This window comes from Erpetoichthys calabaricus, chromosome 3 (genome assembly GCF_900747795.2).
Source record: "Erpetoichthys calabaricus chromosome 3, fErpCal1.3, whole genome shotgun sequence".
NCBI classification, from domain to species: Eukaryota; Metazoa; Chordata; class Cladistia; order Polypteriformes; family Polypteridae; genus Erpetoichthys; species Erpetoichthys calabaricus.
Window position 1 is genome coordinate 14784376 of NC_041396.2, and position 17150 is coordinate 14801525.

General features: G+C 39.0%; 2 protein-coding genes across 4 annotated transcripts in view; both read left to right on the plus strand.

Moving 5' to 3' along the window:
• The window catches only part of clic5a (chloride intracellular channel 5a), a 1193419-nt gene that overhangs the window by 545210 nt on the left and 631059 nt on the right, over positions 1–17150 (plus strand). The gene's annotated exons all lie outside the window — the stretch shown is intronic.
• Positions 1–17150, plus strand: part of ccm2 (CCM2 scaffold protein) — a 139122-nt gene that overhangs the window by 80211 nt on the left and 41761 nt on the right. For both annotated transcript variants that reach the window (XM_028796392.2, XM_028796393.2), the window contains exons 2-4: positions 4508–4684; positions 13262–13345; positions 14714–14897. In XM_028796392.2, the coding sequence (XP_028652225.1) occupies positions 4508–4684; positions 13262–13345; positions 14714–14897 (445 nt within the window). The remainder of the gene's footprint in view (positions 1–4507; positions 4685–13261; positions 13346–14713; positions 14898–17150) is intronic.

The following is a 17150-nucleotide window of genomic DNA, read 5'->3' on the forward strand; positions in this document are numbered from 1 at the left end:
CGGATGTCCCTGCGTCCATCCGATTTAGCATTCTCGGTTAGTAATATGGATACTCCTCCTCCTGCCCACTCCTGATGCAGCCCACAATAGCAGTGTCGTCAGCGAACTTTTGCATGTGGCAGGACTCTGAGTTGTATTGGAAGTCCGATGTATATAGGCTGAACAGGACCGGAGAAAGTACAGTCCCCTGCGGCGCTCCTGTGTTGCATTCAATATGTAGTAATTCTTCGGTTTTGAGTTATGATTTAAATCTGTCAAAAAAAATTTACACAAAACACTATAAAAACTTTATGACCAGCATATACAGTGTATTTAATCAAGTTATGAAATCCAGAAAGTTACCAAGAGCAACAAAATGAATTGTTTAGCAATGGAACATATGAGGGACGTTCAAAAAGTTTCCACACTTTTATATTTTCATTGGAAACGTTGAAGGTGGGAGGAGTAGTAATTGGGCATTAAAACATTGGAATGATGTTGGGGAAAATTGCAGAAGGTGACTATGTAGAAAAGTGGTGTAATTTATTTTTGAAATAGAGTTAAAAAAAAAAAAAAAAGTGCGGAAACTTTTTGAATGTCTCTCGTATATAGCAGTACATACCATGTATAAATAGTACTTGACTTTTAGGCATTGTGTTTCCAAATGCCATCCCAGCAACATTAAGCCAACACTAGAGGACTATTTCAGGTTTAAATAAGGATGTACTGTATACTGTAGACAGTTATTGTGCCATGGAATATGTGATTTAAGAAACGTAATATTTAAGTTAGGGAGGGTTACGTCAGGAAGGGCATCCGGTGTAACATTTTGCCAAATCAATATGCCGACAACAGTACAAATTTCCATACCGCATCGGTCGAGCCCTGGGTTAACAACGACTGCCACCAGTACTAATGGGTGTGGTGAGTGAAGACATGCAGGTGATGGGTGTAACAGAACAAGATGCAGAGGACAGAAAGATATGGAAGAAGATGATCCGCTGTGACAACCCCTAACGGGAGCAGCCGAAAGAAGACGACAACTACTTAACAGTTACAGAGACTCAGACTCGCCAAGGTCTACTCTTTGATTGCTTAAGTTAAAATATAAACAACAAAGTAGAGCATGTTGAGTGCATGAAGCAGTGACATTTCATAAATACCAATATAGGATTTAATGAAACAGTTCTCTTTGGTCTTTGTACTCACGGTGGAATGTATAAATTTAAATTCTAATATAAAAGACAGTTTCCACATGCAATGAAGACACAATTATGTGAATATACTGAAAATTACCGGAAGGGTGGATTACTGCACAGAGATGGCTTGATATTCAAAGTGATGTTTCCTTTGAACGAGTTGTTGACAACTTTTTAAATGCCGCAGATGGCACACTTTCACTTTCAGGTTTCATTTCCTCAGACGCAAGTGGAATGTCATTCTTAATTTAAAAGCCGAAGGAAATGTTAATACTATTAAAAAAAAATAGGCAGCAATATCACACATCTAGTACATAGTGTGGAAAAGCCAAAATAAGGAGAAGCACACAGTAATGAGCAAAATGGATGCATTCAGTGCTCCCACTTTGTAGGTGCTGCTGTATCTCCGCTGACCTTCCTTTTAAGCGTGCAGCTTGTTGGAGACCTAATGGCCAAGTAGTGAGCCATGTTAGTAAGTGTAATCTCGAGTCTTTTGTTTGTGTGATATGATGCTCTCATGAGGTGGTCTGTCTTTCTTTTGGCTTGGGACTGCTGAGTACCATCTGAACTCCGAGAGCTTCCACTTGGGATTATAAAGCTACCTCTCCTTTCTTCATTTCTTATTTTAACAGTCCAGCCAGGCACTTAGCACTTGGAGGCTACAGTGGTTTCTGAACACCAAAATCAGTTTCTTCTGTTCTTTGGAGTACTGCAGGTTTAAAGTCTTGGGATTCTTGTTTTTTGTTTCACATTGTTATTTGTTTGCCTTTTTAGGTGAGTCCAAATATAATGTAGAAAAAAAGCGCTTGTTGTAATTGTTGCTTCTGTCTGTCTGCATTAAAAAAAAAAAAACTTGTCTCCCAGTGGACTGATTTTACTGAAATTTGGGACAGTTATTTTTCAAGGAAATCTGTTAGAAAGGTTCAGTTTCCAAGGAGATAGGGTATAGAAAAGAATCACCCCCTTCAAAATATTCCCATTTTTTTTTTGCTTTACAGCCTTAAATGAAATCACACAAACTAATATTTTTTCCAGCTTTACTTACTCAATGCAATCTACAACACCCAAGTGAAAGATATTACAGCTACAGTTCAGAAGAATTTAAAAAATAAAAAACAAGAAATCCTGAGATTAATAAAGGATTCCCCGCCCCCAAACTCCATCAGGTGTTTCCATTTCCATTGTGGTTACTGGCTTCCTTCCACCTGTGATCAATTGTAATCCGTGTGATTAGTGGAGCTGTTCCTGGAGCATTCATTCCCTTGCTTGGTAGTGCAAACAACTGACTATGGGTGGCAAGCCACTTTCAAAAGATCTCAGGGACAGAATGGTGGACAGACACAAGGCAGGAGATGGATACAAAAAAAAAATCTCAAAGGCTTTATGAATCCCAAGGGAGCTCAGTAAAGTCCATCATAAAGAAGTGGCAAGTGTTTGGTACTACTAGGACCTTCCCTGGATCCGGCCGGCCCTCCAAACTGGATGGAAGAGCAAGGAGGAAACTGGTAAGAGAGGCTACCAGGAGGTCAATGGCCACTTTGAAGGAGTTACAGGATTTAATAGCAGAAAGTAGTCATTTGACAAGCGCTCCACAAGTGTGCCTTGTTCGGGGGGGGGGGCTGTGGGGGGTTTCAAGAAAAAAGCCACTTCTCAAGAAAGGCCACATTAAGGCTCGTTTGAGCTTTGCCAGAAAGCACCTTGAAGATTCTGATGCCAAGTGGAAAAAGGTCTTATGGTCAGATGAGACCAAAATCAAACTATTTGGCCTCAATACCAAACAGTACAGCAATGCAGCTCACCATCCACAACATGCCATACCTACAGTAAAGCATGGAGGTGGCAGCATCCTGTTGTGGGGGTGTTTCTCTGGAAAAATGGATGGGGCAAAATACCGTCAAATTCTTGAGGCAAACCTGCAACCCTCTTCCAGAAAGTTGAAGATGGGCAGAATGTTCACCTTTCAACACGACAACAACCCGAAGCACACAGCAAAATTGACCTCACAGTGGCTGATGGAGAGAAAAGTGAATGTCCTTGTGTGGCCAGTCAGAGCCCAGACCTACATCACACTAAAAGTCTGTGGAAAGATCTGAAGATAGTAGACCACCAATGTTCACCATCCAATTTACTAATATATTACTAAAATATTACTAATCTAGGTGTGCAAAGCTGATAGAGAAGAATCTCAACAGACTCAAGGCTGTCATTAAAGCAAAGGGGAGGTCAACAAAATGACATTGACATGGGGTGATCCTTTATAATCTCAGTAGGTCTTGTGTTTGATTTTTTATCATTTTTCTGAACTGTAGCTGTGATATTTTTCACTTGGATGTTATCAATTGCATTAAGTAAGTAAAGCTGGGAAGAAATACTTTTTTTTTGTTCATTTAAGGCTGTAAAGCAAAAAAAAATTGGGAATATTTCAAGGGGGGTGGTTCTTTTCTATACCCACTGTATCCTGAAAAGTACATGCAATACACTTTTTTGAAATTTCTGTAACATCTTAGATCAGGCCCTGCAAAAATGCATCTACTGTATTAGACATTTACTTTTATATAGGAAGACCTTGGCAAAGGCTTCTTTGGGTCTTCGTAACACTTATAAAACATCAACTGATTGGTTGTTAATGTCTGTGCAGTGTGATGTATTGATATGATGGTAAAATGACTCGTTAATATGAAGGATTCATCATTCTTATTCTAAATATAGAATATCAAGAGAAACATGTCACAGTTAAGCCACCTCAGACCACTCCAAAGTGACGTTTTGTTACATTGCAGTGATGAATAAACACTTTACTGATGCTTTGTTAGTGTTATGAAGACCCACTCAAGTGTATTCTAAGTCGTGTTACATAATAGTTACCGAGTAATTGATGCATTTTTGCAGTACCTAAACTGAAGTGTTTCTGAAATTTCAATGTCTCTCACTGAAAAGCTTTGAATTTTCAGCTATGTACTGTAGATCACGCTCCTAGTGCCCCCATATGGATTTATGCATGGTTAAACCCCTCCTGCTACATCGACCGGGCTTGATTGACCAAGGGGGAAGCTCGGACAGTCTTGTTCAGCTCACCAAGGGAGGAACCTCAAGACCTGGACAATGGTACTCAATTTAACCAAGGGGCACTCTACCCACCATCTCCCTCTTGGTGAGTTGCGGAGACACTCATATGGAGAAATAGTGGGTGACAAAACCAAGCAGGTTTAGAAACACTACTCTATCGCATCAGTGTATATTCAGGCACAGTGAGGAAATTACTGGGAGGTAGGGCAGATTTCGATTATCTTGATTAATTTATCCTGTTTTGTGTTCTGTTTTACTTTTAGCCTGGTATTGTTTCGCCCTTCAAGCGAGTTTTTCTAAAAGGAGAAAAAGGGAGGGACAAGAAGGCCCAAGAAAAGGTGACTGAACGAAGGCCTCTACATACCGTCTCCCTGTCTGTCCCAGATCATCGGGTAGATCCTGATATACTGCTGAATGACTACATTGAGAAAGAAGTCAAGGTATATTTGCATAACATTTTCTGTGCTTGTACCCATTTGTATTAAACTGTAATGTTAAGTAAACTTTGATTAGCTGTTAATGGCATCTTTATCAAATGCAGTTTTTCTTTCAGAAATGTAAATCTGTAAAAGCAAGTGTAATATGCTTAGTGTCCAGCTATTTTCTTACACACCAGCAGCGCCTTTGGTGTTATTTTTGACTCTAAGAATGGCACTTGATTTTCTTGCGGTCCAATTTTATAGATATATACTGTATAATTGTAAACAGTGTGGGTGGTAATGGTGTTGTAACAGTACAAGATGCAGAGGACAGAAAGATATGGAAGGAGATGATCCACTTTGGCGACCCCTAACGGGATCAGCCGGAAGAAGAAGAAGAAGAAGAAGTGGGTGGTAATGGTGTTTCAGTGGTTATCACTTCTGTCTCACAGTATCAGGCTACTGGGTTTGAATTCCAGACCGGGCACTGCCTACATAGACTATGCAACTTCTCTCCATGTCTGTAATGGGATAGATATTTGAATTATTTAAAGTACTTTAATTTGTTCTAAGCAGAAATTGAGCTTTTACAGAAGCTGAAGAAATCTATATATACAAAAGTCTATATGTATGTACAGTATGTATGTATGTGTGTTCCAGCATCACTTTCCGAACGGCATGAGCAATTTTCATGAAACTTGGCACATGTTTTTCATTGGTCGACTAAAAATACTGTAGGGTGAAATCAACCCTAACCCACCCCCTTCTGGGTAGGGTGAGGGGTAATCTTAGTCTTGTATGCATGTTATCATCCAGTTGACACTCAGAACGACCACCAGAGGGCGAACTGGAGGTGGCTGCAAGCATTCTTTATGTCTGAGCACCACCGATTTATTTTTATTTTTACAGTTTTATTTTTTTTAATTATATTTTTCTCAAACAGTTAAAAACAAAAACACTTCATTTTTCTCCCGGGCAACGCTGGGTATTTCAGCTAGCATAGAAATACAACAAATAGCAGCCATCCTCCCCTCACAACCACCCACAAGAGTTATAAAAAAGAAGAAAAAAATTTCTATCTTGGCTAATCAGAGCAATCACCCCCAGTGGTTCATTTTAGTGTATGTATGTTGTCGTAGGTATAAAGGAGCCGCTTATTATTTCCTGACCGACTTAAATAATTCGTTGACTGAGCTTACTTGATGATAACTTGTCATAGAGAGGATGTTCAATATTGTTCATAATGGCACTCTGTTTCGCCTTCATTCTCTCCCTCGCTACTACCTGAATTGGTTCGAGAGCACATTTGTTAACTAACCCTGCCTTCCTAATTGTCTTTTTGATTCAGTGATGTTACTGGGCCAGCACACTGCAGTGGTCAGCATAGTTATAGGCCATGTAAAGGATGTCAATGTCCAAATTAAAGGACCGCAGTCTCCTAAGGGGAAAAAAAGAATCTGCTTTGCCCTTTGTTACATAGTCCCTCTGTGTTACTAGACCGGTCCGGCTTGTCACTGATGTCGACCCCCAAGTATCTGTAGCAATGCACAACCTCCACATCCACTCCCTGAATAGTGACAGGGCATAGGGGCTCTTTGGTGAAGTGAAAGGCAGCTACCAATTCCATGGTTATGCCGATGTTGACTTGCAGACAATTTTCTTTGCACCCAGAAATAAAGTTCTCCACCTGAATCCGATCATCTTTCTTGTCAAAATGAATGCCCCATTAGTGCTTGTAAAGTTATTTGCCATTATTTTCGATAACTTTGTTCAAACATAAGCAATTTGAGCAATGATCAGTTTAGAAAACTCCTGCATGCAGCAGTTTTTGAGCATTTCCAGCCAAGGCTTCTTTCCATTGAAATCGGTGGTATTGCTGATAAAACGACAATTAAAAAAAAAAGTAGCATTTTTACAGGAAGTCAATGCCAGAAGTTAAGCAGCTTCATCAAAGCTAAGAAAACAATATTCCAGTGCCTTCGACATATGTATTCTGGTTGTCTAGTGACAGCCACTGAGATAGAAGTATGCATGCAGCTTGCAATCAAGTGACAAGAACTAAACACAAGTTATAGTTAGAAATGTAGTTTAGTACAGATATTTTAATATATAAAAGAGTGGTAGCGCATGTTCAACTTGTGTATTTCTAGACATATTGGTATTAGTATTTGTTCTTAACTGCGGATGACTATCTGTTTGAACAATGAATACTAGAAATGTGCCTGTAACGCTTCCAGATTAAGTCAGTGACACCCATCCACTTTTTCTGTTCTCAGCCTGTGCCCCTGGGTATGAACATTGGACACAGTCCATACAGATCACACTGTTTCAAAACATCTATATCAAATAACAGAATTAAAACTAAACCAGTACATTACTTATTGGTCTCTCTCTTACTGACTTGCACTGAGCACATTCTTTTCTGACTGGCTGTGCGATTGATCCCTACGGACTGGCCTAACACCCCACACGTTTCTGTCTTGCCTTACACCAGTGTGCTGCTCTGGTAAACACTGGCTCTGTGTGATCGTAATTTTGTACCATCTGCAAGTGCAAATTTAAATGTATATAACTCTAATGGCTGTTAATTTCTTTTCCCTTGATTACATGCTATGCATGTGCTTTGCATGATGTTGCACAGACAGCAGCAAGCTATATTATAATGCATTTATTTATTTATTTGAGTGGTGGGAATAACCTTCTGTAAATATAAAGACACACATACAGTATTACTGTACATATGTGTTAATCCTGATATTTTTCAGTAAGCTTCCTGAGGTACTCATACAGCATCCAGAGTTGTCCTCTAGACTCCCTTTGTTGCAGAACTCAATATCTGGGCTCACAATGTTGAGGACACTTCCTGTTCAGTAGTGTGATCGCCAGGATTTAAAATCACAGAAGACCTTTAGGAGACAAAAAGAGTCACCTTACAACCCACAACATGATAAAAGGAAATGATGTCAATCCTATTTTCTCTGCAAAGTGCTTCTGAACCAGCCTCAGAGACTGAATGTACAGTGCTGACAATCACAATGTGCAAAACAGTACTTGAAATGTGTACACGTAAATGCCAGTTATTTGTGTATTAAAATTTGAAGAGAAAGTACTGCAAAGAACCTCTCCATTAGAAATTCAGTCACCACTAGAACGACATTTCTTGTTTAATGTTTTAAGTACTGTGATTGAAGAATGTGTGAAGGAGGTCATTTTTCAGCACTGCGTCCGGAGCAGAATGTATAACCAAGATGAGAGCCAGTATGCTTCTAAGAGTGCCAATAGTCAACCGCAAAAAACCTACTTCTTAAGCATTGAGCTTTGCTGAACTTCCTCTTCATTTTAAAAATGTGATCACGTGTCCTTTTTTTTTTTTTTTTTCCTTGTCCAGGACACACACCTCTCTGTCTTCAGTCATCCGTTCACCCTGTTGGTTACTGGTGCTATTCGCGTCCATTACTTATGTTGTGTCTTTCATTTGCATAAAGTACACTGTCGGGGTACCCAAGAGTGTGAAAGTTAACAACATATTAATAAATATCGACAAATAAAAATTTGTGTCCGCTAATTTTGTTTTTCTGTAACATCACCAAATTTCAATCAAATCTTTTAATGCAGTGGTTCCCAGACTCAGTCCTGGGGGACCCCCTGTGACTGCAGGTTTTTGTTCCAACCAGATTCACAATCGATAACAACTGATCTCATTTAATTAGCTGGTCTTTTTTACTCTTTTCTTATTCTGCATTCGAAAAAACACAACAGTATTGTTTGTACATTTATAAGACATTTAGAAATATTTCTATTTTTTTCTAAAGCTATAACTGTTTAACTCTCTTTTGTTGTTTTCCTATTATTTTCCCCCTTACCTGTGTAGTTTGCTCCCTTCATTTAACCCTAACAGTGACAAATACCAACCAACAAGGCAGAGCCCCAGGGTGATGAAAGTTGCAACGACTTCAGTGTCAGACCTGCTGATTAGTAAAGAATCAATTAAATAACCAGAACACCTGGAAAAGCAGAATGAAAATTAGGTTCAAAATACTGTTGACTACTTAAAAAATACATATTCCCCATGTAACTGCTTATTACATTTTAATAAAAATCTACCAACTTTAGTTTGTAATTTCTACATTGACTCCAAAACACAGAAACTGGGAAACTAAGAGTCCAATGAAAAATGGAAATTGGTTGGAACAAAAACCTGCAACCACAGGCGGTCCCCAGGACTGAGTTTGGGAACCACTGATTTAGATTTTGGTGTATTTTAATTTTTCTATTGTTGTTACCCCTATGTATTGATATATACGAAATGTCCTTTCTTAATGGATGCCTACTAACCTAGGTGTGCCATCCTGCTAAATTTCACATTTTAACTACACTTGAAATTAGTGTGTTTGTTAGTGAGTGACTGAGTAAGTGAGCCAACTCTGCATTGTATATAAATATATGAACAGTAAATACGCTTTAAAAAATAGTTTCCCTGCTTTTTTTTCTTGGCTTGTTAGCAACCAAGTAAAAATCAACATTGAAATTGTAATTAGCCAAAATACATAATGAAATGGTTTAGACATTGAACTTGTCTTAAAAAAAAAAAAAACTACTTATTTATTTATTTTGCTTCTTACAGCAAATCTAAGAACAGATAACTTCATTTATGAGCATGTCTGTTTTAACTTACCCTTTGATTTTTTTCATCTGTTTTTCTGTTTGTGTTTGAGGATTGTTTATTTTCAAGGAAATGCTTCATTTTCCTGTGTTTTATATTTTGCCATTTCTGCTGTCGCAAAAAGGCCACCATACGGTAGGAGTGGAGTCAGTCTGATAGTGGAATAAAAAAATCTTAATGGATTCTGTGAAATAATAGCTACAAATGACATTGTTGGTAATGGCTGATATATTTTGAAAGTTTCAAAAAAAAACAAAAAACTTTTTAGTTCATGTACTTTGCTGCTTTCTTTTTCAGTTGTGCATAATTACCATTTTTTTAAATCCCATAAAAGCATTCCTTATTCATGACTCATCAAAGGTAATGTACACCTGTGTCCTACCTACTAAGTATAGCATGTGATTAAATGTGCTTTTTCAGCAGCTGCTATTATACCATATAAAATCTTGCTGAATTTGAGAAAAGTTAGTTGCATTTCTTCTTCCAGCCTTGATCTTGGTATTTTCAAATTGTTTTATTTTTGATTGGATATTTTTGTGTTGTCATATTAGACATATGTAAAGTAAAGACCTGTGTGTGTGTGTATGGAGCAGTCTGCTCTGCTCACATTCAGCCACAGCCACTAGATGGTGCATGCATGCACTTTTACATTTTTTGGTACTTGCTACCAAAGACCTGTGTGTAGCAAACACCACGCAACAACGACGTCATGCTAATGGCACAGATAAAGAGATACAACATCGAAACAAAGCAATCGCTGCGGCTCAACAACGTGTAAGTGAAACACCTTGGCAACGGAGGGCAAGGCTTGACGTTTTCACAAAAACATTGTTTATCTGGAGGTATTTTCTTGAGACAAAGATTAATAGGACTCATGTCAGCAACACAGCCAATATATGGTATTGCCAGTGTTTTCTTACGAAAGCCAGTGTGGCAGCAAGCACAAGGTGGGTCCACGTCCTCTTCACTGAGTAATTCTTAAGAATTAGCTTACACCTCTCCTTGTTCATGAATATAGTAAAACTGCTAGGGCAGTTTTTTATTCCCAGAAGACCACACGCAGCTAGTATATATATATTGTATATGTATGCGTGTGTGTCTGTGTGATCTTATTTATATTGAGGCAAAAAATGCTTAATTCCAAGAGCCATAGAAACACAATACAAAATAGTAATGTTCTAGACATTGCCAAAACCAGCCACAGTAATAAAATCTTTTATGATTGATAGATAAGTAGATACAGTTAGGTCCATAAAAATTTGGACAGAGACAACTTTTTTCTAATTTTGGTTCTGTACATTACCACAATGAATTTTAAATAAAACAACTAGGATGCAGTTGAAGTGCAGACTTTCAGCTTTAATTCAGTGGGGTGAACAAAACGATTGCATGAAAATGTGAGGCAACTAAAGCATTTTTTTAAGACAATCCCTTCATTTCAGGGGCTCAAAAGTAATTGGACAAATTAAATAACTGGAAATTTCCCATTGGGATTAATAAAGTGTCTGTCTGTCTGTCTGTAATGTTCATTTCTAATACTTGGTTGAAAATCCTTTGCTGGCAATGACAGCCTGAAGTCTTGAACTCGTGGACATCACCAGATGTTGGGTTTCCTCCTTTTTAATGCTCTGCCAGGCCTTTACTGCAGTGGCTTTCAGTTGCTGTTTGTTTGTGGGCCTTTCTGTCTGAAGTTTAGTCTTTAACAAGTGAAATGCAAGCTCAATTGGGTTAAGATCAGGTGACTGACTTTTGCCATTCAAGAATTTTCCACTTCTTTGCTTTAATAAACCCCTGGATTGCTTTGGCTGTATGTTTTGGGTCATTGTCCATCTGTATCATGAAACGCCGCCCAATCAATTTGACGTCATTTAGCTGGATTGGAGCAGACAGTATGTCTCTGAACACCTCAGAATTCATTCTGCTGCTTCTGTCCCGTGTCACATCATCAATAAACACTAGTGTCCCAGTGCCACTGGCAGCCATGCATGCCCAAGCCATCACACTGCCTCCACTGTGTTTTACAGATGAGGTGCTATGCTTTGGATAATGAGCTGCTCCATGCCTTCTCCATATTTTTTTCTTGCTATCATTCTGGTAGAGGTTGATCTTGGTTTCATCTCTCCAAAGAATGTTTTTCCAGAACTGTGCTGGCTTTTTTAGATGTTCTTTAGCAAAGTCCAATCTAGCCTTTCTATTCTTGAGGCTTATGAGTGGCTTGCACATTGCAGTGCATCCTCTGTATTTACTTTCATGCACTCTTCTCTTTATGGTAGACTTGGATATCGATACGCCTACCCCCTGGAGAGTGTTGTTCACTTGGTTGGCTGTTGTGAAGGGGTTTCTCTTCACCATGGAAATGATTCTGCGATCATCCACCACTGTTGTCTTTAGTGGACGTCCTGGTCTTTTTGCGTTGCTGAGTTTACCAGTGCTTGCTTTCTTTCTCAGGATGTACCAAACTGTAGATTTTGCCACTCGTAATATTGTAGCAATTTCTCGGATGGGTTTTTTCTGTTTTCGCTGCTTAAGGATGGCTTCTTTCACCTGCATGGAGAGCTCCTTTGAACATTGTCTGTTCACAGCAAAATCTTCCACATGCAAGCACCACACCTCAAAATAACTCCAGGCCTTTTATCTGCTTAATTGATAATGACATAATGACGGACTTGACCACACCTGCCCATGAAATAGCCTTGGAGTCAATTGTCCAATTACTTTTGAGCCCCTGAAATGAAGGGATTGTGTTAAAAAATGCTTTAGTTGCCTCACATTTTTATGCAATCGTTTTGTTCACCCCACTGAACTAAAGCTGAAAGTCTGCACTTCAACTGCATCTGAGTTGTTTCATTTAAAATTCATTGTGGTAATGTACAGAACCAAAATTAGAAAAAAGTTGTCTGTCCAAATATTTATGGACCTAACTGTAGATGGATACAGTGGGGCAAAAAAGTATTTAGTCAGCCACCAGTTGTGCAAGTTCTCCCACTTAAAAAGATGAGAGAGGCCTGTAATTTTCATCATAGGTATACCTCAACTATGAGAGACAAAATGAGAAAAAAAAAATCCAGAAAATCACATTGTCTAATTTTTAAAGAATTTATTTGCAAATTATGGTGGAAAATAAGTATTTGGTCACCTACAAACAAGCAAGATTTCTGGCTCTCACAGACATGTAACTTCTTCTGTAAGAGGCTCCTCTGTCCTCCACTCGTTACCTGTGTTAATGGCACCTGTTTGAACTCGTTATCAATATAAAAGACACCTGTCCACAACCTCAAACAGTCACACTACAAACTCCACTATGGCCAAGACCAAAGAGCTGTCAAAGGACACCAGAAACAAAATTGTAGACCTGCACCAGGCTGGGAAGACTGAATCTGCAGTAGGTAAGCAGCTTGGTGTGAAGAAATCGACTGTGGGAGCAATTATTAGAAAATGGAAGACATACAAGACCACTGATAATCTGCCTCGATCTGGGGCTTCACGCAAGATCTCACCCCGTGGGGTCAAAATGATCACAAGAACGGTGAGCAAAAATCCCAGAACCACACGGGGGGGACCTAGTGAATGACCTGCAGAGGTGTTAGTGTGCCTGAGAGAGGATGTCCAGCATTATTCATTCTATACTTATAAACCACACCAGACCCACAGAGCCTCAGAGCCTCAGTTGCAGTGACCTGTATACTTTGTAACTTAAACATGGCCTGTTTGACATATGGTCAAATCTATGTGTGTATTTATGTATGTATGTTTACTGTGCCACTGGCCTTTATTTGAGAAGTGAAAGTCCAGAAATTAAAACAGCCCCAGATTGCCCACCAGTGACATTTTTTTAATTTAAAAGGTGAAGCATAAAATTTAACTGAAAGTGGGGGAAAAAAAGGAGTTTATTATTTTTTTTTTATTTTTTTTTTTTTATTTTTTATTTTTTTTAGTATTTAGGGCAGCTTACCTCAGTACCAGGGTACTTGAATCCATCCAGCCGGACTGAAGTATTGCACTTAATTGATACTGCACGGGTAAGCCTTTGTTTGTTGTATATACTCTGCTTGTGTATGCAGAACAATTCACTTCTTACCTTTTCACATAATGAATTCATAAGTTAAGTGTTAAGTAGCAAATCTACCATTCTAAGTGATATATAATTAATGTATATTCCATTCTCAATTTAGTTAAATAGATATGACAGATAAAGTACCCAGGGTGAAATTAAGACATCAGAGGAGCTCATGAAAAATACCAATATTATAACAAACATCACCCCAAACACAAACAAGAACTTCTTGCTTGCTGTTGCCATGTGATAACTAGGCTTGTGGGTGAGAGTGAGATGGATCAGGTTGTAGTCAGATCTGCACATTTGTAACACCTGTTTACATTTGAAAGAATTTAACGTTTAAATAAAGCATGTCCAGCTTCTTATGTTCATGAATGGGACATTCTGATGTAAGTTTGGAATTGTTCTTATCTGGGTGTAGTCGCCACGATTCCAAGGTCGAAATGATTCATCATTAGAGTGTTGGTAACAGAGTGAATCATTTCTGCTGATGAGTTTCCTTGTGCAATAGGAGAAATATAAGCAGTCAGTGATTTTAATTTTTCTCCCAGAGCAAATGTGCTAGTGTCTTTTGAATTTGTTAAGTATGGACGTTCGTAATAGAAAATGATTAATCAAAACAGAAATTATATGGACTAACACTGTGTTTGTAAGTTATATGAGCACTGTTCCTCTGCTCATGATACAATCGTTGTATTTGAAATTTTTGTCAGAACATTTATTTCAACAAATCGTCAGTGTGATATCATCACCTGATCTGTGTTGACATCTTCTTGTAAAACTTTTAATACTGTTTAATAGCTCTGAAGAAACATACAGTTAACAAGAGAATATGGTCTTTTGTTTTATTCTCCATTTAATTGGATTGACGGATTTCCTGCCTGGTGGCCAAATGTTGCTCTCTAAAGCTCAGGGGTGAAGTATCCACCACTGACGCTCTGTGTGACCCTGTGTGTATCACTTAAAATGCTGAGACTCTCACAGTTATTTATATATGACACTTAACTAATAACTTTGAAATCAATTATTTGATTTAAAAATAGATTTGGATAAAATGTTCAGCAAAATATTGTTCAATACATATTGTCCTTAGTAGAATGTATTTAAAGTGGATTCACTTTTAATCTAAATAGTTACAAGAAACGTAAGTTGAAAAAGTGATTTATTTATTTTTGTTTTCCCTGATGATTACTTTATATTCTGCATTGCTCCACTGTCCATCATCACTTGGCTCTGTACATATGCAGCACTGGACCATTGTTTCCATATTTCCAGTGTAGCAGTACTTGGTTAAATGCCCCCTACTCATTTGTTTTTCCCCTTCTTTTAGAAGGCTCACCAGCTCCCAGGCCTGTTGACTCCAGAGCATGATGCTGTGGTCAGCCTTTCTGCGTACAATATCAAACTTATTTGGAGGGATGGGGAGGACATCATTCTCAGGGTGCCTATTCATGACATTGCAGCTGTGTCATATATTCGGGATGACTCTTTACATCTTGTAGTGCTCAAGACAGGTAAGTTGTTCATCACTCTGCTTTATTTTATCGTTTTTAAACACAGAATTTTTAATACCTCACGTTTCATGATAGTATGGATAGTTATTTAAATGACATTAATTTCATATTGTTGCTTAATCGAATGTTGAGAGTGATAGTTAATTAATCTGTCACTAACTTTCTGGAGAAGAAATTAATAGTTTATAAATGCATCATTAATAAATTAAGGCATATCAAGAAAGCAGATGTTATTGTTTATACAGTAATCCCTCGCTATATCGCGCTTCGCCTTTCGCGGCTTCACTCCATCGCGGATTTTATATGTAAGCATATTTAAATATATATCGCGGATTTTTCGCTGCTTCGCGGGTTTCTGCGGACAATGGGTCTTTTAATTTCTGGTACATACTTCCTCAGTTGGTTTGCCCAGTTGATTTCATACAAGGGACGCTATTGGCAGATGGCTGAGAAGCTACCCAACTTACTTTCTCTCTCTCTCTCTCTTGAGCTGACGTAGGGGGTGTGAGCAGGGGGGCTGTTCGCACACCTAGACGATACGGACGCTCGTCTAAAAATGCTGAAAGATTATCTTCACGTTTGCTATCTTTTGTGCAGCTGCTTCCTGAAACGACATGCTGAACGGTGCTTCGCATACTTAAAAGCACGAAGGGCACGTATTGATTTTTTTATCTGTCTCTCTCTCTCTATCTCTCTCTCTTTCTCTCTGCTCCTGACGGAGGGGGTGTGAGCTGCCGCCTTCAACAGCTTTGTGCCGTGGTGCTTCGCATACTTAAAAGCCAAACAGCACTATTGATTTGTTTGCCCCTTTGAAGAGGAAGATATGTTTGTATTCTTTTAATTGTGAGACTGAACTGTCATCTCTGTCTTGTCATGGAGCACAGTTTAAACATTTGAAAAAGAGACAAATGTTTGTTTGCAGTGTTTGAATAACGTTCCTGTCTCTCTACAACCTCCTGTGTTTCTGCGCAAATCTGTGACCCAAGCATGACAATATAAAAATAACCATATAAACATATGGTTTCTACTTCGCGGATTTTCTTATTTCGCGGGTGGCTCTGGAACGCAACCCCCGCGATGGAGGAGGGATTACTGTATATGCTTTACTTCAATGAAAATAATTTTGCTTGAAGCATAATGTGTCTGCATTTATGTAAGGAACTATTTCCTGTAGGGGGCACTAGCTCCCTAGTTGGAGTAAGTTTTTAAATTGCAGCGTTTTAAGTAACCTGAAACTATATACAGTAATCCCTCCTCCATCGCGGGGGTTGCGTTCCAGAGCCACCCGCGAAATAAGAAAATCCGCGAAGTAGAAACCATATGTTTATATGGTTATTTTTATATTGTCATGCTTGGGTCACAGATTTGCGCAGAAACACAGGAGGTTGTAGAGAGACAGGAACGTTATTCAAACAGTGCAAACAAACATTTATCTCTTTTTCAAAAGTTTAAACTGTGCTCCATGACAAGACAGAGATGACAGTTCTGTCTCACAATTAAAAGAATGCAAACATATCTTCCTCTTCAAAGGAAACAGAGAGGAAAGCAAACAAATCAATAGGGCTGTTTGGCTTTTAAGTATGCGAAGCACCGCCGGTACAAAGCTGTTGAAGGCGGCAGCTCACACCCCCTCCGTCAGGAGCAGGGAGAGAGAGAGAGAGACAGAGAAAAATAAAGTCAAAAATCAATACGTGCCCTTTGAGCTTTTAAGTATGCGAAGCACCGTGCAGCATGTCGCTTCACGAAGCAGCTGCACACAGAAGGTAGCAACGTGAAGATAATCTTTCAGCATTTTTAGACGAGCGTCCGTATCGTCTAGGTGTGCGAACAGCCCCCCTGCTCACACCCCCTACGTCAGGATCAGAGAAAGTCAGCGCAAGAGACACAGAGAAAAGTAAGTTGGGTAGCTTCTCAGCCATCTGCCAATAGCGTCCCTTGTATGAAATCAACTGGGCAAACCAACTGAGGAAGCATGTACCAGAAATTAAAAGACCCATTGTCCTCAGAAATCCGCGAACCAGCAAAAAATCCGCGATATATATTTAAATATTCTTACATATAAAATCCGCGATAGAGTGAAGCCGCGAAAGGCGAATCGCGATATAGCGAGGGATCACTGTAGTGTAGACTAAGGCCCGGACACAGACAGGCAGACATGATGTTAATCACCACCACACGTTTATTTACAAGTCTATTATTTACAGTTTAAGTGCCACACAACCCCAAACTCCCCCAAAGTCCAGGCCTCACACT